Source organism: Medicago truncatula, chromosome 8 (assembly GCF_003473485.1).
Source record: "Medicago truncatula cultivar Jemalong A17 chromosome 8, MtrunA17r5.0-ANR, whole genome shotgun sequence".
Lineage (NCBI taxonomy): Eukaryota > Viridiplantae > Streptophyta > Magnoliopsida > Fabales > Fabaceae > Medicago > Medicago truncatula.
In genome coordinates, this window is record NC_053049.1 from 32964303 (window position 1) to 32985999 (window position 21697).

A 21697-nucleotide genomic window follows, 5' to 3' on the forward strand; every position below is an offset into this window, starting at 1 on the left:
AGGTTCCCCGGGAGCCAAAATGTTATGACGTCGAAGGTTTGCCTTTAATGGAATACGGTCCATAAGCGCCATCCAAGAAAAAGCCACAACTTTAGAGGGAGCCGGACTCCTCCAAAGATTGGCGAACACTTCCTCCTCTAGCACACTCAACCCTTCTTGAAGAAGTACACCCTCCTCCAACACTCTATAAGTCGACCGCACCGTGAAGTTACCACCCTCCTCCGGTAATCAAACCCATCTATCCTCTTCCATTCTCAAGTTAACTCCTTCTATAAGTGCTAATAAATTACCAATGAGGTTTCTTTCCCATAGGAATGGTTGTCTCCTCCATGTAAGGTTCCAAAATACCCCACCATCAACAATACTCCACAAGTCCCGTAAACTAGCCTCTTTGTGTGTTGACGTTGAAAATATCTGGGGAAAGAGAAGATTTAGAGGTTGGTCCCCAATCCACTTATCTTTCCAAAAAACTAGTACTCCTCCCATTAGACACCTTGCGAATCACATTGTTTGAGAACCAATTCGCTCCAAATTTAACTTCCAATGTCTTCACGTTTTTCCACCATCCCAAGGCAAAGCGTGACCATCTTGCCCCATCCTCCGAATTGAGCATGCAAATGTTCTCCCCATATTTCTCTATCAACACCACCTTCCAAAGAGGGAGGTCTTCTTGAAGTAGCCGCCACTTCCATTTGGCCAAAAGACTTAAATTCACAATCTTTACATCTCTTACCCCTAGACCTCCTTTACTCTTCGGTTGACAAATCCTCTTCCAATTAACCCAAAAAAATTTCCTACCTCCTCTCACCCCTTCACAAAGGAAATCTCTTTGGATCCGTATGACCATCTTCACTACTTTTGCCGGAATTTTCATAAAAGACAAGAAGAAAATGGGAATGACATTCAAAACGGAATTGAGAAGAGTAATTCTACCTCCAAGGCTCACATATTTATTACCCCAAGAGTTGAGTCTATTCCGTAATTGCTCCAACATAGGCTCCCATATGGACAACTTCTTTGAATTAGCTCCCACCGGTCGCCTCAAGTAATTAAATGACACACTTCCTTCTCTACAATGCAATATTTTTTTTGTTTTTTTTAGAAAAACAAAATATCTATAAGCAAGGACTAATAGTTACGATTTGAAGAAGAATGTAATTAACTCACACAAAAAATAACTCAACTTCGCATGAAATTCCTCTCTCTATTCTTTCAAAAAAAAATAAAAAAATTCTCTCTATAATAAAAAAAAAAAAACGCACCACGTTTATCACACAAACACTACCTTCATTAAAAAATTACCCTACCACCATTGTCAAAAAAATAATAAATACCAATTTCCTTTAAAAAAAATTACAATACCAATTAACCACCTACTCCATCGTCTTTTTCCTGGAAAAAAAATAAAAATAACAATAAACAGTTTTTTACACCGTTGCCAAGTACCAAAAACACAGTCAGTGTTATTTGTTTTCTTTCATTTCTCTTTCTTTCTCCGTCGTTCACGACGTCGTTTACTCTCTTCATCACCTTCTCCTTCACACTCTCCAAACCCAAATTCTCACATCACATTCATCACCATAACCACAATTCCTCCGATCAGATCCACCACCGTAACAACCTCCGGGATCCATCACCGGATCCAAAACCTCCGTAACAACCAATGGAGCAACTGAAAACAATCGGTCGCGAACTGGCCATGGGATCACAAGGCGCGTTCGGTCAATCAAAGGAGTTTCTCGACCTAATCAAATCAATCGGTGAATCTCGATCCAAAGCCGAAGAAGACCGAATCGTAATCCGCGAAATCGAAACCCTAAAACGCCGAATCTCTGAACCAGATATCCCTAAACGCAAGATGAAAGAGTATATCATTCGTCTTCTCTACGTTGAAATGCTCGGTCACGACGCTTCTTTCGGTTACATTCACGCCGTTAAGATGACTCACGATGATAATCTTCCCTCAAAACGCACCGGTTATCTCGCCGTTACTCTTTTCCTCAACGACGATCATGATCTCATTATCTTAATCGTTAATACGATTCAAAAGGATCTTAAATCTGATAATTATCTTGTCGTTTGTGCTGCACTTAATGCCGTTTGTAGATTAATCAACGAAGAAACTATACCTGCCGTTTTGCCGTTAGTTGTTGAGCTTCTTTCGCATGGGAAAGAAGCGGTTAGAAAGAAAGCAGTTATGGCGCTTCATAGCTTTCATAGGAAATCGTCTTCGTCGGTTTCGCATCTTGTGGCGAATTTTAGGAAGAGATTGTGTGATAATGATCCTGGTGTTATGGGTGCTACTCTTTGTCCGTTGTTTGATCTTATAACCGATGATCCAAATCCGTATAAGGATCTTGTTGTTAGTTTTGTTAGCATTCTTAAACAGGTAGCTGAACATAGGTTGCCTAAGAGCTATGATTATCACCAGATGCCGGCTCCATTCGTTCAGGTGATTGTTATGAACTATGAAGTTAATTTTAGTTGAGTTGGTTTTTGTTTCGTGCATGTCGATAATTAGCTATTAGTTATAAAATGTAGAACCGATCGTTATGTTTTGGTGAGTTTAGCATAATCACAGTGTGTCATGCGATTTTGTCAGAAACTACACTTTGGAGCTTCAACATGCATGAAGTGTGTGTTTGGATGAGTGTTTGATAAGTGCGATGTTTGAATAGAATTATTGATTTGGTTAGAATTGGGTTTGAGGTTCAGCTGTTTATGTTTAGATGTTTATACTCTGAAAGCAAGTTTGATGTAGAATGTAGTGTAAATTTGCCAAGTCTATAATTAGTTAAAATGTAGATCCAATCAACATGTTTTGTGCTCGAGTGCCAAACACAGTTACTACTAAGTGCATGTTTGGATTAACGGTGAGTTTGGCAGAATCATAGTGTGGTAGTGTAATTTTGGCAAAACCTACATTTTGGAGATTCAACAAAATTACACCGACACTGTGATTTTGTCGAACTCATCATAATACCAAACATGCACCAAGTGTGTTTGGATGAGTTGGATGGCAACTGTGGTTTTTGAATAGAATTGATTTGGTTATAATCGAGTTTGAAGTACAGCTATTTATGTTTAGATGTTTTTACCATGAAAGAAAGTTTGATTTAGAAAGTAGTGTAAAAATGTAGAACCAATAGTTATGTGTTGGTGAGTTTAGCAGAATCACTGTGTGTCAATTTGATTTTGGAAAAAGTTAAATTATGGAGCTTCAACAAAATCACTGAACTAGCTGCTATTCCTAACACACACTATGTGTGTTTGGATTAGTGCTTGATAAACGTGGTTTTTGAATAGAATTGATTTGGTTATAATTGAGTTTGAAGTTCAGCTATTTATGTTTAGAGTTTTTACTTTGAAAGAAAGTTTGATTTAGAATGTAGTGTAAATTTATCAAGTTAAATCAAAAGATATCTTTATGTCTCTAGTCATAGTCAAATCAAGATTTGGGACAAAATCAATTTTTTTTTTCTTTCTGGTAGAAATAAACACTTGGGTTTTCACATAAATTACACTCGGCAGAAGGTTAAATCGATGATGATATAATCCACTGTAAAACCAATTAACAGAAGTTATTTATTTATTTTTATTTAAAATTGCTTCTGATTTGAGGAAAAAATGTGTCGAGTGTGCAGATTAAGTTGCTGAAAATTCTTGCATTGTTGGGGAGTGGCGACAAGAGTTCTAGCGAACACATGTACACTGTTATTGGCGATATAATTAGGAAGGGTGATTCATCAAGTAACATAGGGAATGCTATTCTTTATGAGTCCATTCGCTGTGTCTCTTCCATATATCCCAATCCCAAGTTGTTAGAAGCTGCTGCGGATGTGATTGCCAAGTTTTTGAAGGTTTGTTTTTGTTGTTGTCGAAGCTGATTTTGGTTGAAGTTTATGTTGTACATGTTTTTCCATTAGGCTGTGTTGTGATGTGTTATGTTTTTGTCTGTGTTTGTGTGGCCAGAGTGATAGTCATAATCTGAAATACATGGGTATTGATGCTCTCGGTCGATTGATCAAGTTAAGTCCGCTTATTGCAGAACAACATCAACTTGCCGTCATTGACTGCTTAGAGGTAAGGATGTTCATCTTAAATGCTTTAAGAGTTGAGACAAATGATGTGTTTTGCATTGCCAATTTATGTTTATTATTATTATTTTTTTATTATTGTGTGTTCCTTTCCCTTTGGCTTTGTTTGGATAAGAAAAGAAAGTGAAAGGAAAGATAGTAAGGAAAGAAAAGTAAAAGGAAAGTGAGAATTTTGATGGTTGTTTGGTATGAATGAAAGTGAAAGGAAAGAATGAATTATATTAAGTAAATGACATTTATACTCTTGTGTAAAAATGATATATACACCTATTATACGATATTAGTTTAATATAACAAATTATTTTATCATAGCATATGTATCAATAATGTGTGTGTGTGTATAAATTATTTGCCATAGTTTTTTCTGGTACAAACAGATATATTATTAGTAAAAAAATGTTTTGTAAAAAGGTTTTGGGTTTTATGTCTTTTCAATAAAATATATTATAAAAAAGGTTTTGGGTTTTATGTCTTTTCAATAAAACTATGTTTTATCTAATCTTTCTCTCCAATTTGGAGAGGATTGAGAGAGGATTACTTTTTGTCGTGGGACCCATGAGAAAGCTTCTTCCCTTCCCTGTTCATAATCAACCCAAACGATGGAAGCACACAATTCTAAAAACTTTCTTTCCTGCTAGGCTTCCTTCCACATTCTGCTGTTCCAAACAATGTGTTTATATTTGATTTAATCATTAGAACACTTTTCTTTAGTGTATGTTCTATGGAAAATTAACTTGTAACTAAATATAATGAGGATAATGAAAAGCTACTTTTTGTTACAAAAGATGTTGTGCAAATGAACATTGCTGTTAGTCACTCGTTTGATGTTACATATTAGACAAAAAATGAAATTTATATGCAAACAAAAAATGAAATGTATTGTCAGATGAATATTTGTGTTACATTTTTACTACTCCTTGTTTTTTGTATATAAAATTTTATTATTTGGACTTGCAACTAGTAATGGAGGCCGGTGGCTGTTATCTTCACGCCCTGCAAATACATTATAAAATATGAACAATTTTACCAACAAGTTCAGCAAGAGAATGAATTAATGTTTGTTAGATGCTGTCTTGAGTTTGAAAACCTACCAATATCATTGTCTGGATGCATTTATGAAGAGTTGTGCAACCAATCTAGAAAGACAATAAATTAATGCTTGTGTACCTTTACCTAGTCTGACTGTGAGAAACATGCCAACTATTACCTATTAAGTGAGCCTGCCTTGCGTTTAATCTGTATGTACTTTTTATAATATCTATTTATCTATCTACTCTATCATATTTTTAGCTATTAAATGGTTCTGCTGCTCGTATCAGATTTAGTTTTCTGTGGTTTATGATATAATATGCAATTGTAGCTGTCAATTTTTAGATCTTGTAATTAATATCAGCTGTCCTTAAGAATCACATGCATGTCAGCTTTTAGACAAATGTTTCAATTAGGTTAGCTCATCCCAAGCTTTGCAGTACAAATAAAAATCTAATTTTTTGGATGGTGCAGGATCCTGATGATACTTTGAAGCGAAAAACTTTTGAACTGCTATACAAAATGACCAAGTCTTCCAATGTGGAAGTGATCGTTGACCGTATGATTGAGTACATGATCAGCATTAGTGACGATCATTATAAAACCTATATAGCTTCTCGATGTGTGGAACTTGCTGAGCAATTTGCACCGAGTAATCATTGGTTTATACAGGTAATTAAGATCTTTATCTGTATGGTCTTGGCTTTGCATTATTTTTTACAAACATTCATTGATAGCTAACGATGCCTTGTACTTGATTATACAGACCATGAATAAAGTTTTTGAGCATGCTGGAGATCTTGTGAATATTAAGGTTGCACATAATTTAATGCGGTTGATTGCAGAAGGATTTGGAGAGGACGATGATGCGGCATATAGTCAGCTGAGATCGTCTGCTGTATGTTATCTTGATACTAGCTCCTGTTTATTTGGTACGTCTCTATAGAATTAGTCATATGCATATTACTGAGTGGAAGCTCTTCTGGGAGATGTAGGTTGAGTCATATTTGCGCATTATTGGAGAGCCAAAGCTTCCATCGGTGTTTCTTCAGGTACTTTCTATTCCACTTAAGTTTTATAGTTTCCCACTTCCTTAATTTCCAAGAAATTAGATCTGGTTTGTAGCATAATCTTTAGTGCTGATTACAGGTTATTTGTTGGGTTCTTGGGGAATATGGCACAGCTGATGGAAAGCATTCCGCTTCCTATATCACTGGGAAGTTATGCGATATGGCAGAGGCATATTCTAATGATGAAATTGTTAAGGTATTTTTCTAATGCAAATAATTTTGTTCTACAGTAGTGTAAGCCAACCTTTTACCTATAAAGGAGAGACCATAAAGGTCACTAATCCTTATTTAATCGAGAAATTTCAGTTATCAGCAGATAGTTTCTTTCTTTTGGTAACGATATCAATATTACTTTGAAATTAGAAATCTCACTACTTATGCTTGAGGCGTACTCTTTAGTTCATGCTACCTAAAAGCGTTGTGTCAGTTTTACTGACGTGTGTTTATCAAGATTATCCTTTTTTCCTGGTCCTACTTTCGTGCTGGATCCATTTCTATCTCTCTTTAGTCCTACTAATTACATTCTTAAGATTCAAGCACTGTAATGCAATTTGATAGATTAACTGTTTCTTGTAGATTCTGCGGTGCGATCTATGTTAATGATACCTGCCACGTAAATAGCATATTTATTTAACATCAAAATAAAAAAAAATACATTCTTGGATGAGCATTGTCACCTTTTCAGCATATTTATTTAGCATTAAAATAAAAAAATACCTGCCATGTAATGCAATTTTGTTCTGATTGATTGCATTGGATGAGCAATGTTTGGTTTAAATGAAAAATCAAGTTTAGGGGAGGGTGAATTGTGTATAAGATTTTTGTGAATAAAATTCCCCCCTTTTTAAGTTATAGAGTAGAAATGAAAAACTTTATTTTCTTGATGAAAGATATGCAAAATGATGTCATATGAAATGCACTTCTTTTTAAAACAATTCTTGCAACAAGTAGAAATATGAATGTGTAGTTAATCACAGAAGAATCAAACTAATGAAGTACTAGTATACATAAGATTATATGAGCAAACAATGAATATTAAGTTCAACAACATTCTATGAAATGACAATTAAGGAATGCTTGAAATAAAGAGATATGGTAGAGAAAATTGACACATGATTTTTCTGATTGGTTTGTTGACATCCTTGTGATCTAGATCTACGTTACATCCAGTCCTCAAGCTTAACACGAAAGGTTCCCCTATGCGTCCCCGTAGTTACAGATTTGGGATTCCTAACCTAATAGAAATCAAGCAAGTACAATAGAGAAAACAGTGAGCAAAGTAAGTAAGAAATTCAAACCGAGAGCACTCTCCACAGTGCAAATTAGAACAAGATTTTAGAACCATTTCAGATCTCTAATTGTTTTTTCCCCTGTTCAAATCAATTGGAAAAACTGACTTTGTTTACGGAAGAATTAGGGTTAAGAGGTTCATAGTTCTGAATTTTTGAAAAAACAATCAATTACTTTTACTATTAATCAATTACATTGCCTTGGACAGCTGATACTAACTTAAAAGTGTCTTGAAGTAACTGATTACTATCTTGGAGAACCAATTACTTTGAGACCAGAACCTCATGCAACTTTTAGAAGTGCTTTTTTACCGTCTTTGGTGCAAATTTCAGTAAAAATTTAATATATTACTTCTGAAAGTAATCTATTAGTTCTAATTAGAATCACAATTGAAGATCAAATTGGAAATCAATTCAATCAATGACATAATCTCTATCATTTTGAAAACAACTTTGTAAATTAAGTCTGTGGTCAAAAGAGCCAATAACTTGAACAGTCAATAAAAGAATCTTACATCAAAATCCTAAAAAGATCTTATAAAATTCAAAGGTTGGAGTAATAAATGTGAATGTCCGTCATCAAAACATCCTTAAGATTAAGTGCAGTCTTGGAAGTGTATTGAAGAATCATCATCAGCTACAAGAATGGAATGAGCTTTCCCTGCACTCCCTCCGTCCCTTTGTATAAGCACCTTTTGGGGAAAATAATTGTCCCAAATATAAACCACTTTTCAAATTACTAGATACATTTATTGTTTATTTCCAAATCAACCCCTAATTAACACCACTAAGTGTCTTGAAATACGAGAAATCAAGATTAACTATATACATATACAAAAGGGTGTTTTATGTATATGTACATAAAATTGACACATTAAATAAACTACAAACTTTTCTTAATATATGTCAAAACTACACAGGGTGTTTATAAAAAGGGATGGAGGGAGTACTTACCAACATGACTGTTATATTAATTGAATGGTAGTTTATTCTAGCTGTTGAATGCTATATTGATTTCATTGTTGAGATTCCAGTGGTTCTCTTTTCTAATTCCATGCGGATTGTGGATGTGTTGGGACAATGAGTCATAATGCTTATGTAGTAGGATCTGGTGATTGTAACGGTATTCAATATTTCCCTTCTTGATTCCTAGTTATGGGCATGATGAAATGTGTTGCAAATTGCAATTCGTGTTAATATGTTTAAATTGTGGCCAGTCCTTGTTATTGTGTTTTATTAGGTTGAATTGCATGATTTCTGATAATATTTTCTGCTTAGCTTTTGTTATGCCATTTAATCATTGATGTTTATCTTTTTTTATGATCTCATTAACCCTATCCCTTTATGCTCTAATATGGCAATTAATTCATTTTTTCTGATTCAACAATTTTCTATTGGGACTAACTTATTGTTTGTTGTGAAGGCATATGCAATAACAGCGCTGACAAAAATTTACGCGTTTGAAATAGCAGCTGGGAGGAAAGTGGATATGCTATCTGAGGTATTTGCTGAAAAAATTTAGGTTAAAATTCTCTACCTGTTCTATTGTCACTGGCTTTCTGCAATGGAAGTGAATGTTTAAGTTTTGAGCACAATTTAACATGGCTAATAACTGTCCATCTTTATCACCATACAAAAGAATCACACTCCAGTGATGTTGTTAAATGAGATAAAATAGAAGCATGATATTGTGAAACCATGGCTGGTCTGGTTCTACACAATGTTGTCACGACCGAAAAACAATGTCCCACATTTTATTATTTTTTGATGAATTTCATCCGGAACAGCTCTACACTCTTTAAATCCTTCTTTGTGCTTGCTAAATGGTGCTTAAATCAATAAATACCTCCAGTATACACTTTATGATAATAGTTGCACTTAATTTTCCTCGTATCACCATCTATACTAGTACTACCTCTGTCCCTAACTATAAGACCCTTTTGAGAATTTTTTTTTGTCTTTTTATAAGACCCCTTTGGTATTTTCAAGTACATTAATTAATTTTTTTACCAACATACCCCTATTTATTTTATATCTTTTTCTTCAATGAACATTAAATACTATGTTGAAAACACAAACTAGCTCTCTCTAAGGATAAAATTGTAAAAACAATAGTAATTACAAACAAATTTATTACCTATTAATTTTCTCTATTCTCGTTATTTTTCCAAAAGGGCCCTATAATTAGGGACGGAGGTAGTACCATGTTGCCATTTCATGTCTTATCTTTGGCCAGCAGATTTTTTCTGCACATTTCTCCATCTTATAATAGTCCCAACACTTGCATTTGATTCTCCTGCTGAATTAGGAGCCTTACTGCTAGTACCACCCCGTAACCATTACTACCAGTCACTTGTGCAAAAAATAGAGACAGAAGAGAAAGCTAGAAGAATAAAATGGCCGCCTTCCTGCACCATTGCACACGACTGAGAGAGAGAGTGATTAAGAGGCAGATGTTGTGTGTGACTGAGAGAGAGGCAGTGATGGTTATCTATGTAAGAGAGATGCAAAAAAGGTTGAGAGGGTTTTCTACCTGTGTTTAGGGTTTTCCGTGCTTTCATCTAACTGACTTGTGCAAAACCTGTTTCATTTTGAGACCAGAAACAAGCAAGATCGCAGAGATCCTGCAAATTCAAGATCCTGGATGCAATTTTGCTATGATTTCGCTCAGAAAACGATTTTGTGCATGATCCAGATGTCACAGGAGGAGTACGATCATGAAACCTTATGATTTAACTTGCGATTTCGTTAACCTTGAAACAAACCATTACATATTGTATTTTTATCGATACAACCATTGTTTTTCTGCTCTGTTTTCCTAGAAATGCTTGCGTCTAACTTCTAATGCTTTTATCTCATTGTATTAAATGCATGATTATTTTATCTTATAATGTCATTTTTCAGGTGGATAGGTTGTTATTGTTGATGAAAAGTAGAGTCCTGTATTTGTTTTATGCTTAAATTTGAGTGGGTATAGTACTACAAAGATGAGTAACTTTTTCTTTTCAAACTGCAGTGTCAATCTTTGGTTGAAGAATTATTAGCTTCCCACTCCACTGATTTGCAGCAACGCGCATATGAATTGCAAGCTGTTATTGGTTTGGATGCACGGGCTGTTGAAGCAATATTGCCACATGATGCCAGTTGTGAAGACATTGAGGTAATTGTTGATTTCAGCATATTAAGTCATTTTAAAATTAATGAAGCTTTCACTATGTTGATATATTGTTAATTTTCACACATTCTTATGTCATTTTAAAAGTAATGACATTTTCACTATTTTGGTATATATAATGACATTGTTAAAACAGGATATGATTTCCTCTTGTTTGAGTCTGGTAGCTTTCTGCTAGTATATGTTCCAGTTTCAGTCGACTGTTGACCATGTCTGTTTTGAGCCTAATTCACATACACACCTTTTTGGTCTTCTGATTCGGAGCTTGAGTTGTTTGCTAGTTGCAACTCAAGACATCACTTTTATCAGGGGGCTTATATTTAGAAAATGTTTTGTTTTGTTTTTGTACTTTTATTGTCTAATTCTCTTTTTTTTTTTGTCAAGCTCTATTAGACAATGACAGTTGGTGCATAGACTTCTGCTATATTTTATTCCTCTTCCTTTCAGTTCAATGCTCTGATGGGTCCTGAATGATCATAACTTTGCATGACCCAATGCAGTGTTTCTTACATGACCCAACACAACAGACATGAAATTTTGTGTTTCTTACATGACCCGACAATTACATGATACACTTATGCTTAGGTAGACTTTTTAAGAAAAACAGGGATCATTTCATTCATATACCTTTAATTCTATTATTTGATTTAAATAATTTAGCTTTTTGATTCTTCACATCGAATTACAACTTGGGCGTTGAGACAATAACAGAGGCAAGGCGTATCCAAGTCGTCAAAGAATTGAATTTTTGAAGATGAACCCTGTTATATTGGGGGGGGGGGGGTTTGGCTGGTAGACTTTTTTTTTAAAAAATTTCCCAGGAATCTTAATTTGGGAATCACAGAATTTCATGCTTGATATGAATGTTTTGAAATTTTCGGTCGGTGCATCTGTCTTGGGCAGATCCTTTTTTGTCAGTTGTAATTTATGATTTGTTGGTTACACATCTCTTGATTAATTTTGTCTCAAGGAATCAAATTTTTCAACCATTTGGCTGTTGACATGTGTAACTTCAGTAGCAGTTTAAATATGTATTGTACACAATACTCGTTGTGCTAATGTGCGTTTGAACATATCAACATTCTTGTTTTCCTGATTTAAGATTGACATGCTGAATCTTTTATGTAGGTGGATAAGAATCTGTCTTTCCTCAATGATTATATCCAGCAGGCTATAGAAAGTGGGGCTATGCCCTACATTTCAGAGAACGAGCGCTCTGGAGCGGTAAGTGTGAGCAACTTCAGAAGCCAAGATCAGCAAGAACCTGGACAGCATGGTCTGAGATTTGAGGCGTATGAAGTTCCAAAGGCTCCTGTGCCATCAAAAGTTACTCCAGTTTCACTATCATCCACGACTGACCTTGTTCCAGTATCGGACTCATTGTATGCTAGGGAGACTCACCAGATCACGTCAGTGGGATTATCATCAGATACAGGATCATCAGGGCTTAAGCTAAGGCTTGATGGTGTTCAGAAGAAGTGGGGTAAGCCAGCTTATTCATCTCCAGCATCATCATCCTCAAATTCTACTGCCCAAAATCCAGTTAATGGCATGACAAAGGTGGATGTTGCAGCTAGTGTAAATTCAAAAGTACGTGATAGCTACGATTCAAGAAAGCAACAGAATGAAATTGATCCAGAAAAGCAGAAGCTTGCCGCTTCATTGTTTGGCGGTTCTACTAAACCTGAGAGAAGAACATCAACTAGCAGCAAGGTTCCAAAAGCTAATGCTGGTGCTGCAGACAGATCTCAGGATTCAAAAGCTGCAATTGTACCCAATAAAGCATCTGGGGATAACTCTAATCAACAACCTCCTCCACAAGATTTGCTTGACTTGGGTGAACCAAATGTTACTGTTGCACCTCCCACCGTGGACCCATTCATGCAACTAGAAGGACTTCTTGACCCAAGCATTAGTTCTACAGTAAGTCATAGTGACAGCGCTGTTACAAATGCACCTGATATTATGGGACTCTATAGTGGGGCTACTTCTGGTGAACAAAGTGGTGGCGGCTATATCCCTGCAGGTGGAGATCTTTTATCCGGGTTGTCAAATGCAGCAGCTGTCAGAGGCACCACGGGAGAAACAATTCCATCGCCCGTATCACAATCTGTTAAGGGTGCTAATGCTAAAGATTCTTTGGAGAAGGATGCAAAAGTCAGGCAGATGGGTGTGACCCCAACTGGCCAGAATCCCAACTTGTTCAGAGACTTGCTTGGCTAATCCGATGAGAGGAAAGTTGTAAACCATACTGGTGGAATATCTTGCGAGTTACCGCACATGCAGTTTCCTGAGCCAATTGGCTATCTGATATATGCACAATTGAATAATATACATTGTGATCTAGAATGGATGATTGCAGCCACCAAGAATTGGGTGATTCCATATCCAGGAATGATGACTAAAACAGGCAAATATTTGTTTGTACTAGTTACAGAATAGCTATTGTAAGCTTTCCTCGTTGCATTGTATCCAGGTTTTGGTCAGGCCTAGCCTCTGAAGGAAGGGTACTGTTGTGCACGGTCATTGCATTTTACACTTTCTTTGGAAGTTCAAGATCATCTTTGTTGTTATACCAAAACACTGTTTCTTTTGGTTCCAATTTTTGTGCATTTTTCCTCCTGTCTATATTTTTTTTTTCTTTCTTATCAATGAGAAGCTTGATACTGCGGTCATAGTCGTTTTGATGTATGACATTTGTAAACGTGAAAATTGTAGTGATAAATGATGGTAGAGTCATTCCTTTGTTGAAGACCAATTTCTCTATGATTGATGTTTTCATTCTTCGGTCACTTCTGCCTGGTGTTCTGGAGATTGTTTATGCTATCTGTTCTTAAAGGCAATTGTATAATGTATGAAGGGTTGAGGTTGGTCTTACTTAAATTCAATATCGATTATTCTGTTAATTTTTAATTATGTAACTTGGTTTAAATAAATGTATGAAAATTATATCCCACCTGAGCAGAATTTTCACCCTAAACTACATCTAACCTAAACTCTTGGTGGATTATATTCTCTTCACCACAAAAGCACTTTATGGCATGGGAAGTTTTTATTTAATTAAATACATACTCCTAAGCTTTACGTCTAATTGTCTAAAATATACACCAACTTATCTAGTATCTAGGTAAGCAAAATGGATTTTAAAATATAATATATTTATCGAATAACCAAATTTTTATAACTGCGAAGATATTCTATTAAGTTTTGTCTATGATATTGTTTAATTAAAAGTCGATTCCATTGCATATTCTATTGTTGACTCGGAGATTAATCTAATACTAACATATATAAATTCCTAAGCTATGAAGATATCTTGAGATGCCAACTTAGATTAAAGATTCTAATCATGATGAAGTAGATAAAAAAATATAGAGACCTTGCAGTATACATATACGTTGACATTTCATCATTTCATTTTCACTTTTTCTATAAAATAAATCTAGATTAGAGATGTTACACTTCAATGCAATTGGAGAATTTATATTTCAACTTAAATTACAACATGTATGAGCTAAACGTCTAATCATCTATCTCAACCCAGTTTGTATTATTTTGTTAATATACTTGATCTAGCTGGGTCTTTGATGTTCAAATAATTGAATACAGTATATTACTGGATGCCAATCTTCTTATAACATTTGTGTCACCAAAATGATACACATTATTCCATGTTTAACTCGAGGTCGCCTTTACCCACTACGCACGCAACTATTGGGATGATAGTTTCCAAAGATTTAGATATTAAATTCATTCATGTTAATAAGATAGTAAGATACTATATTTATATATATTTTTTGAATCCACGTGTTTACTTGTACGGAAGTGAATCATGTTCTAGAGGTTATCATACCTTTTGGAAGAATTCTAGCCGTTGTTGTTTGCTCCCGAGTACAGCGGCTAGCCAATTTTATACAGAGCGATCAAATATAAGTGGTAATCTTTTGAGTATTTTATTTCTTTTTACTTTGCACAAATAAACTTATTTAGAGTAGATAACATATTATATTGGGGTAGTTAAACATAAAATGCACTAACTAATATAAATAATAAAAAGATAATTTTTGGGTAGCCAAAGCTACCCCTCTCTAATACATGGCTACGCCCTTGTCAAGTATGATTTATCGTAAGAACATCCACAATGATGACAGATTAAAAAAAAAAATTACATGTAAAGAAAAGGTCTAAAATCAATATAACAAGTGTAAAATCTATTATTTCTCAATACATGTAAAAACGCTATTATAAGGCTATCATTTTCTCTCCCGCATTTCTCAATACATGTAAAAACGCTATTATAACGCTATCATTTTTTCTCTCGCAATAACTTATATAAATTCACACCTTAAAATAAATAAGTGTACAATTTAAAAGTTGAACTATGGTTTATACATTCTGTAACGTACATGATAACTAAGTTGTGTTCACAAAGACATTTTTTTTATTTCTACATAATAGTGAATTTTGGGACGAGATAGAAAATAAAATACATAGGGCCAACATTATGCTTAACTTTAGGGACCGTGGAAGTTCCAACTTTAGTGAATCCCGGTCCTTGTTTGCTTGTAAATGTACCATGCTTAATAGGTACTCATCTTATTTTCTTCCAACGAGGGTACCAATTGGTACCTTTTCTTGATGGGTAAGTAGTCTTTACTTACATCATTTGAATCCTCTAACTAACTAGTACGTATGTATGTCCTATGAAAGTATGTAAGTTGAAGTATATTTAACTATATAGGTTCTGTGTTCATTTTTTCTGGAAAGAAGATATCTTTTTGGTATATGAATCAATTTTCGTTAGTCATCCTCAACTATCTCATATTTACAAAGTTTTAGAATAGCTCTATAACTCATAGATAAAACTTAAATGTAATCCTACATATTTTGTTCATACTGTTTCTCTACAAAAAAGAATTTTTACTCCCCTTAATTAAAATACTTTGTTACAATTTTACTCTATTTTTAAATGAAGATTAGTTAAAGAAAAAAGTGTCTAAAGCCCTTCAATTTCGTCCTCAATATAAACAACGTTTGGTTAACTAAAGTTGATGTATTTGGACAAGTATCAACTTTTATTGAGCCAACATTCTCTTAAATAAATATTGTTGTCTAATATGTACAACTGAAATCTTGCATCATGCACAAGTCTATTTTTCACCATTTGGTCAATAACTAATAATATTTTATTTAATTTATATGATATGATTTATTGACCCAATAATATGTTAACAATTTTGCGCATAATGTAAGACTTATCTTTCTCGTGCACCATAATCTTAGTCTATATAGATTACTTAATATCACAAAACAATAATCAAAGTTATTGGTCATTCACCCGTATTTTCTACCAAAGTCTCTTTAAAATGTTTATAAAAGAAGTCTACATACATGTGTTCAGTGACAATAATTTCCATTTTACAATTGTGTTATATGTAATCTAAACTTCGTTTCTTAAGTTTACAAAATCAAACTCTTACCACAATATTTATGAACAATTTTGTCCTTAATTCATTCATGTATCTCTTAGTTGAAAGCGGTGCATTTAATCATGCTTTATAAGTACATAGAAGACATTTCATGCCCTCGTGAGTTCAGAATATCACAACTGACACTTTGTACTATATCCAACCATTTATATCATTCAAAATCAAATCTAAAGATATGGCATATTCATTACCAATATCGGTGCAAAATTTCGGCCAAGAAATAAATATATGCTGCAACATAACCATCCATCCTCCTACACATGACAGAACTAATTTTAAGGATAAACTAGAATGAACTCATCATATCTACAAACATAGCTGTCTGGATTTTCAAATATAGTTTTTAGTCTTTCAACATCTTTCTATTAAATCACATCAACATCAAATAACACAAGTGTGACACTTGTGATTTTGCAATGATATAGATTGCATAAATTTGAGTCAGCAATTTTGGCTATGACTTCAAGATTTGTACAAAAGTCTATAAAACTGTTTTTTCATTTTTGGTAAAAGATTATTATTTGTATGGAAAATGACATTAGATTTGGAATTCAAACTTTATATCATGGCTTATAATGTAGCCATCTGTTATAAGATACTTTGTTTTTGTATTATCTTTAGAATATGGTTGAGATTCACCCTCTCAGTAGTGCAAAAAGACTGTTTCAGAATATTGATGTCTCGTACATATTTTAATTTTCATGCATTATTAGTGTAAAAAGCTTTACCGTGTTAGCACGTTACGACCAATTATGTGTGTGATTTTAAAAGTGATTATGATAATAGTCAAACATTTCTAACAATTTGACGATTATGATTGACTAATAATGTAAAAACTGCTTATATTGACGGTGTATATGAATTAAATCAAATATCGTACGTTCGTCTTTTGAAAATGACACAACATACCACGTTTGTTTATGTGATATCATGGAATAGTGACAAAATTGTAGATTCAATCTATGTTATGTGCTGGACAGCATTGATAGCAGAAAGCATTGAAAAAAGATGCCAAGATTTTTATATGAAAGTCAGTTTGTCTAGTTTGATTGAGAACTATAATTGTCTTTTGTTTGACCATAATATCCTCATTTGGACTAAACTGTATTTTTTTTTTTTTATGGTCGGGATTCAAACCCTGAACCTTGCATATATTATCCATTGTCTCTAAACTGTGTTTTAAGACTATTGAGATGTTTACTTGAACTTTCTCATGGTATAATTTGTTCAAGTGTTAGGAAAGAGCTTATTAATTATTATGTGTTATAATTAGTTGCTGATGGTAATATGCAGTTAGTAAATCACTATGTAAAGTGCATTAGATACTGATTGTAATAAATTTTGCTCAATCTATCAATTTTTAATAAGTAATCTTTCTCTCAAGTTGTTATAGTTAGTTGCTGATGATAATACGTAGTTAGTATATCACTATGTAAGGTAAAGTTGATATCATGAAATGCAAACTAACTAGTTGCACTATGAAAATCTCTCAAACACAGGCTCAGATTTTTCAATTGGGAGAGGAATATCATTTTACCTTTGAAGAGGATCAATGTTGAGAACAACCATGCAAAATAGGCAACTATGATAATTGAACAGTTTAGATTTTAATAATGGAACTGAATCAAAGTTTTCCTTTAAGTAATTATTAAGTTCTTGTCTAGAAAAGAAAAATGGAAAGTAGTTGCCAACTTTCCATCTTTACTAGATTTTCATTCTTCTTTGCTTTTCATTTTTTTTTCTCTCTCTCTTTCAAAGCATAAGTAAATAAAAGTAGTTGTCAAAAGATGTATGTGTTTACTAATTATCACACCAACTATAAAGTTAATTGAATTAAGAGAAAAACTAAATTTGTCGCCCATGACTTCGCAAGTAAGGGTGTCAGAATTGTATGTTAGTCTTTAAGTTTTTTATTTGATTCTATCTCGTATCACTTATCATATTATATTGAAATAAAGAGTTTCTTGTGGTAAAATGAAAGTATTTGGAGAAAAAAAAGTTTGTCAATGTTAAAGAATTGAAATGTTACAGCTTCATTATTTTTTTTTGAATTGCAACATTCATGTGGATACAAAGCTAGTTACTTCATTACATCTAATCCAATCTATTGAGGACTTTTCCTCAATATATCCTAAAATAAAAAATAAATGTAAAAAAACTATGAACCAAAAAAATAAAAACAAAAATGAATGAAAAGAGGTTATTTACACTGTTAGCTTAGCTCTGGCTATGTAATGTAACCTCTGTACACTTGACTCCTAGTTTGTGCAATTAATTCAAAAGTCAAAATTGCCCCTTTGGGGTGTCTCTTGGCCAAAATTTAAAGGGAATAAAGTTTGATATCCCTTTGTTTAGGTATTTGTTATATGGTCTCTCCTCTTCACAACTTTTTCTGGTCAAAGTTTAATCAAATTCATTAACATACTTTTGAAACCATTCCAAATTTAGAAAGTTGATTCCTTGCTATATTTGACCAGCCTCCATCTTTATGTTTGGTTCATATTTTTTTATTTCTTGGAATATAAGTTGATTGGTAACCCATTTTGAGGAAGAGCAAAAGGACCATACTGAATTCCGTTCTTTTCACCGACCACAGACCACCTACACAATAAATAATAGCAGCCACACTTTAGAATATTTCTAAAACATTATTATAATTTTAAACTAACTAAAAAAAAAATGCATTGAGTAAAAATGTGATTGATTTCTATGTAATCAAAGTTCACAATAGTCGGTGATCTTAGTCGTTGGTTTGAGATTCAGAATCAAAGATTTGAGATTCTAAATTTCCGTTTTGTCGAAGTTTTGATATAAATCGACTAATTCTGACGCAACAACTTAGATAAACTAAATGTATGTTTGAAGTTACAACGAGTTTGACAAGATTACATTAACATTGTAATCCTGACAAACTCGTTGTCAAATATAATAATAATAGTTGAGTATACCAACCTGTACTTTGTGGTTAGATGATGTACAAGAACCAAAATCTCCAACTTTGCTAATTCATTGCCAGGACATGCATGGACCCCATTTCCAAATGGCATGAAAGTATTAGGTTTTGGAGCAACCTGCCAAAATTGTTAACAGAATCTATCAAGGTGTGGACTTTGAATAGTAAAGGACAAAGAAAGAAAAAGAAAAAAAAAACAGGAATTTGGGAATGCACAAGTTCTGTTACAATAATTACCTCAAATCTTGAAGGATCAAATTTTTCTGGCTCTTTGAAATTCTCTGGACTGTGATGTATATTTCTGAAAAGTGGCAATACTTTCCATCCTTTTGGTATAAGATACCCTTGATATTCAACATCTTCTGTTGCTTCTCTAAATGTAAAAGACAAAATTGATGCCACTCTTAGAGTTTCTTGTATAACCCTTGAAGTTATTGGCATATTTTTTGTGTCTTCCCAATTTAGACCAATTTCTTCACCATTTTCTTGTTTCCCCTTTATTATAGACATTTGTTCTTCCTACAAAAGACAAAACCATAACATTTATTAGCTTAAAAGACCAAACACAAATACATGCCAAATTTTGTAGTTTTACTAAAATTGACAAAATTTGATGTTTGATAAAGGAACAGAAAAAGACTAAAATACCCTTTTATTGATATTAATTGTAGAACTAATAAAAACAAATGAAATGATTTTTGGTACTAAAAATCAAATTTTGCCAATGATTAGAAGGATAAAAGGTAGGACCCAGATACTTACTGTGACTGATTCAAGGACACTAGGATTTTCACCAAGGTACTTCACAATCCACGTAAGCACACTAGCAGTTGTGTCACGAGCAGCAAAAATAACACCAATGATATTATCTGATATTTGTTCATCACTAAGTCCTGCTTTCTCATCCATGAAAGAAGCTAATAAATCATTGTAAACTTGCTTTTTGCACCTCCTTGTTGAGATGATTTGTTCTAAGATCTGTGCAAGCTCTTTCCTTGCTTTCATTGCCTTGTGAAATAGTGTTCCTGGTAGGTTTATTGGCATTGAATTGTACCCTTTCTCAAGTGTGTAGTAACATCTTTTTAGATCTTCTCTATATAGAATTTCATCTTTTCCAAAAATTGATAGAAGTGCAACGTTGAAGGTGAACTGAAAAAGTTGAAAAATAAGAAAATTATTAAAACCCATTATTTATTTCGTAATAAAAAGAGAATTCAAGAAAGAAACAATTATTTTTTATTTTTTCTTAATAGTAAAAGAGATGATTTTATTTTCCTCTGTTTTTTTCTCTGTTTTTACTCGGTTTTTTTTCTGGTTTCAAGTACTTACTGTTTTCATTTCAAGGTAAGTGGTGATTAAATTTCCATCCCATGATTTGAGGCAAGTTTGTGCAATGGATTCAATATTAGGAACAATGCTTTTGATGGCTTCAGGCATGAAAGAACGAAGAACAAGTCTTCTTAGGTTAGCATGATAATTTCCTTGATGAAAGAAAATTGCTTGTTTCCCTAACATCCTTTCTTTGCTAGCTGGAAATGTTGGTTTGAAAAGTTGAGATTTGTTTAACACAAATTTTGCTGCTTCTGGACTTGAAATCATCACACAAGGACAACCTAAAATGTGAGACTTGAACATAGCACCATACCTATAATTCAAAAACAAAATCAACAATAATAATTAGTATATATATCACTTAATGAGCTAATCTAGTCTGTAAGTACAACTCAGATGATAAATAGTTGCAGGGACATTTGATATGCAGGGTTGAACCCGTAATTCCCTATTTCTCATCATACTAATTATGCGCGAGTTTCGCTGCTAGGCTCTTTGAAGAAAAAAGAAAAGAAACAAAAAAGAGTGAATTTGAACCTTTTGATTTTGTTGGCAAAGAAAAGACTAGGGTCTTGAGAATACATTTGAAAGGTTTCTCCTATGTAAGGGTAACCCATAGAACCAGGAGGTAGAGGCAATTGTTTTCCATTAGAAGGAAATAAGAAGTTTTTGATGAGTGATTTGAACAGAACAATGAAGAGAAAAGAAGCAAAGTAGAAAAACAAAGTGGTAATTTCCATGTTTAGTATGTGAGTGAGTAGAAAGGTTGGTTATAGGTGAAAATATGAAAAATATGAATGATAAGAGAGAGAGATGAATGAATAAGATGAGTGAGAAAAAAATGATGAAGATTTGATGTATTTATAGGATTTAAGAAGTAAAATAGTGAAGTAGGAAGAGGGTGAGAAGGAGAGGAGAGTTTGTTGTTTCTACTACCAGCTAGATTTCCACTCTCTCTACAGCTCATTTATGATTTTGGATTAAATTAAGTGCAATTTGAAGAAAATTAATAGAAACACTAAGCACGTGTCTCAACAGCGTGTATAGTACTATTATTTTCATTTTCATTTTCATTTTCATTTTCATGTCATTATTATTACTATATGGATAATACATGAATACAGTACACACGAGTTCCGTATTACGGATGTTTCTGTTTTCTGTGTGGGGAAGACGTGTACAGTTGAAGGGAAGACAAATAGAAATAATTGGGCATATGTTTGGATGGGGTATATGAATTGACCTAACCACTTGTGATACAAT

General features: G+C 33.6%; 2 protein-coding genes across 2 annotated transcripts; one reads left to right on the forward strand and one right to left on the reverse strand.

Moving 5' to 3' along the window:
* Positions 1–1423: 1423 nt before the first annotated feature.
* On the forward strand, positions 1424–13452 carry LOC11444821 (AP-4 complex subunit epsilon). The gene is made up of 10 exons (XM_003628969.4): positions 1424–2452; positions 3645–3860; positions 3973–4083; positions 5601–5798; positions 5893–6024; positions 6122–6178; positions 6276–6392; positions 8909–8986; positions 10502–10645; positions 11789–13452. Exons 1-10 carry the CDS (start codon positions 1664–1666, stop codon positions 12881–12883), a joined length of 2937 nt encoding a protein of 978 aa, XP_003629017.2. The 5' UTR covers positions 1424–1663; the 3' UTR covers positions 12884–13452.
* Positions 13453–18132: 4680 nt separating this feature from the next.
* On the reverse strand, positions 18133–21372 carry LOC11440521 (abscisic acid 8'-hydroxylase CYP707A2). Its single transcript, XM_003628971.4, has 6 exons — positions 20972–21372; positions 20432–20747; positions 19865–20251; positions 19340–19621; positions 19102–19220; positions 18133–18750 (listed from the first exon to the last, which is right to left on the reverse strand). Exons 1-6 carry the CDS (start codon positions 21172–21174, stop codon positions 18657–18659), a joined length of 1401 nt encoding a protein of 466 aa, XP_003629019.1. The 5' UTR covers positions 21175–21372; the 3' UTR covers positions 18133–18656.
* Positions 21373–21697: the final 325 nt, after the last annotated feature.

Coding starts and splice junctions, on each gene's coding strand:
- LOC11444821 (XM_003628969.4), top strand. CDS start 1,664: ATGGAGCAACTGAAAACAATCGGTCGCGAACTGGCCATGGGATCACAA. Junction 6,393..8,908: donor CTAATGATGAAATTGTTAAG/GTATTTTTCTAA, acceptor TTTGTTGTGAAG/GCATATGCAATAACAGCGCT. Junction 8,987..10,501: donor AAGTGGATATGCTATCTGAG/GTATTTGCTGAA, acceptor TTCAAACTGCAG/TGTCAATCTTTGGTTGAAGA.
- LOC11440521 (XM_003628971.4), bottom strand. CDS start 21,174: ATGGAAATTACCACTTTGTTTTTCTACTTTGCTTCTTTTCTCTTCATT. Junction 20,252..20,431: donor CTTACCTTGAAATGAAAACA/GTAAGTACTTGA, acceptor CAACTTTTTCAG/TTCACCTTCAACGTTGCACT. Junction 18,751..19,101: donor CATCTAACCACAAAGTACAG/GTTGGTATACTC, acceptor TTTATTGTGTAG/GTGGTCTGTGGTCGGTGAAA.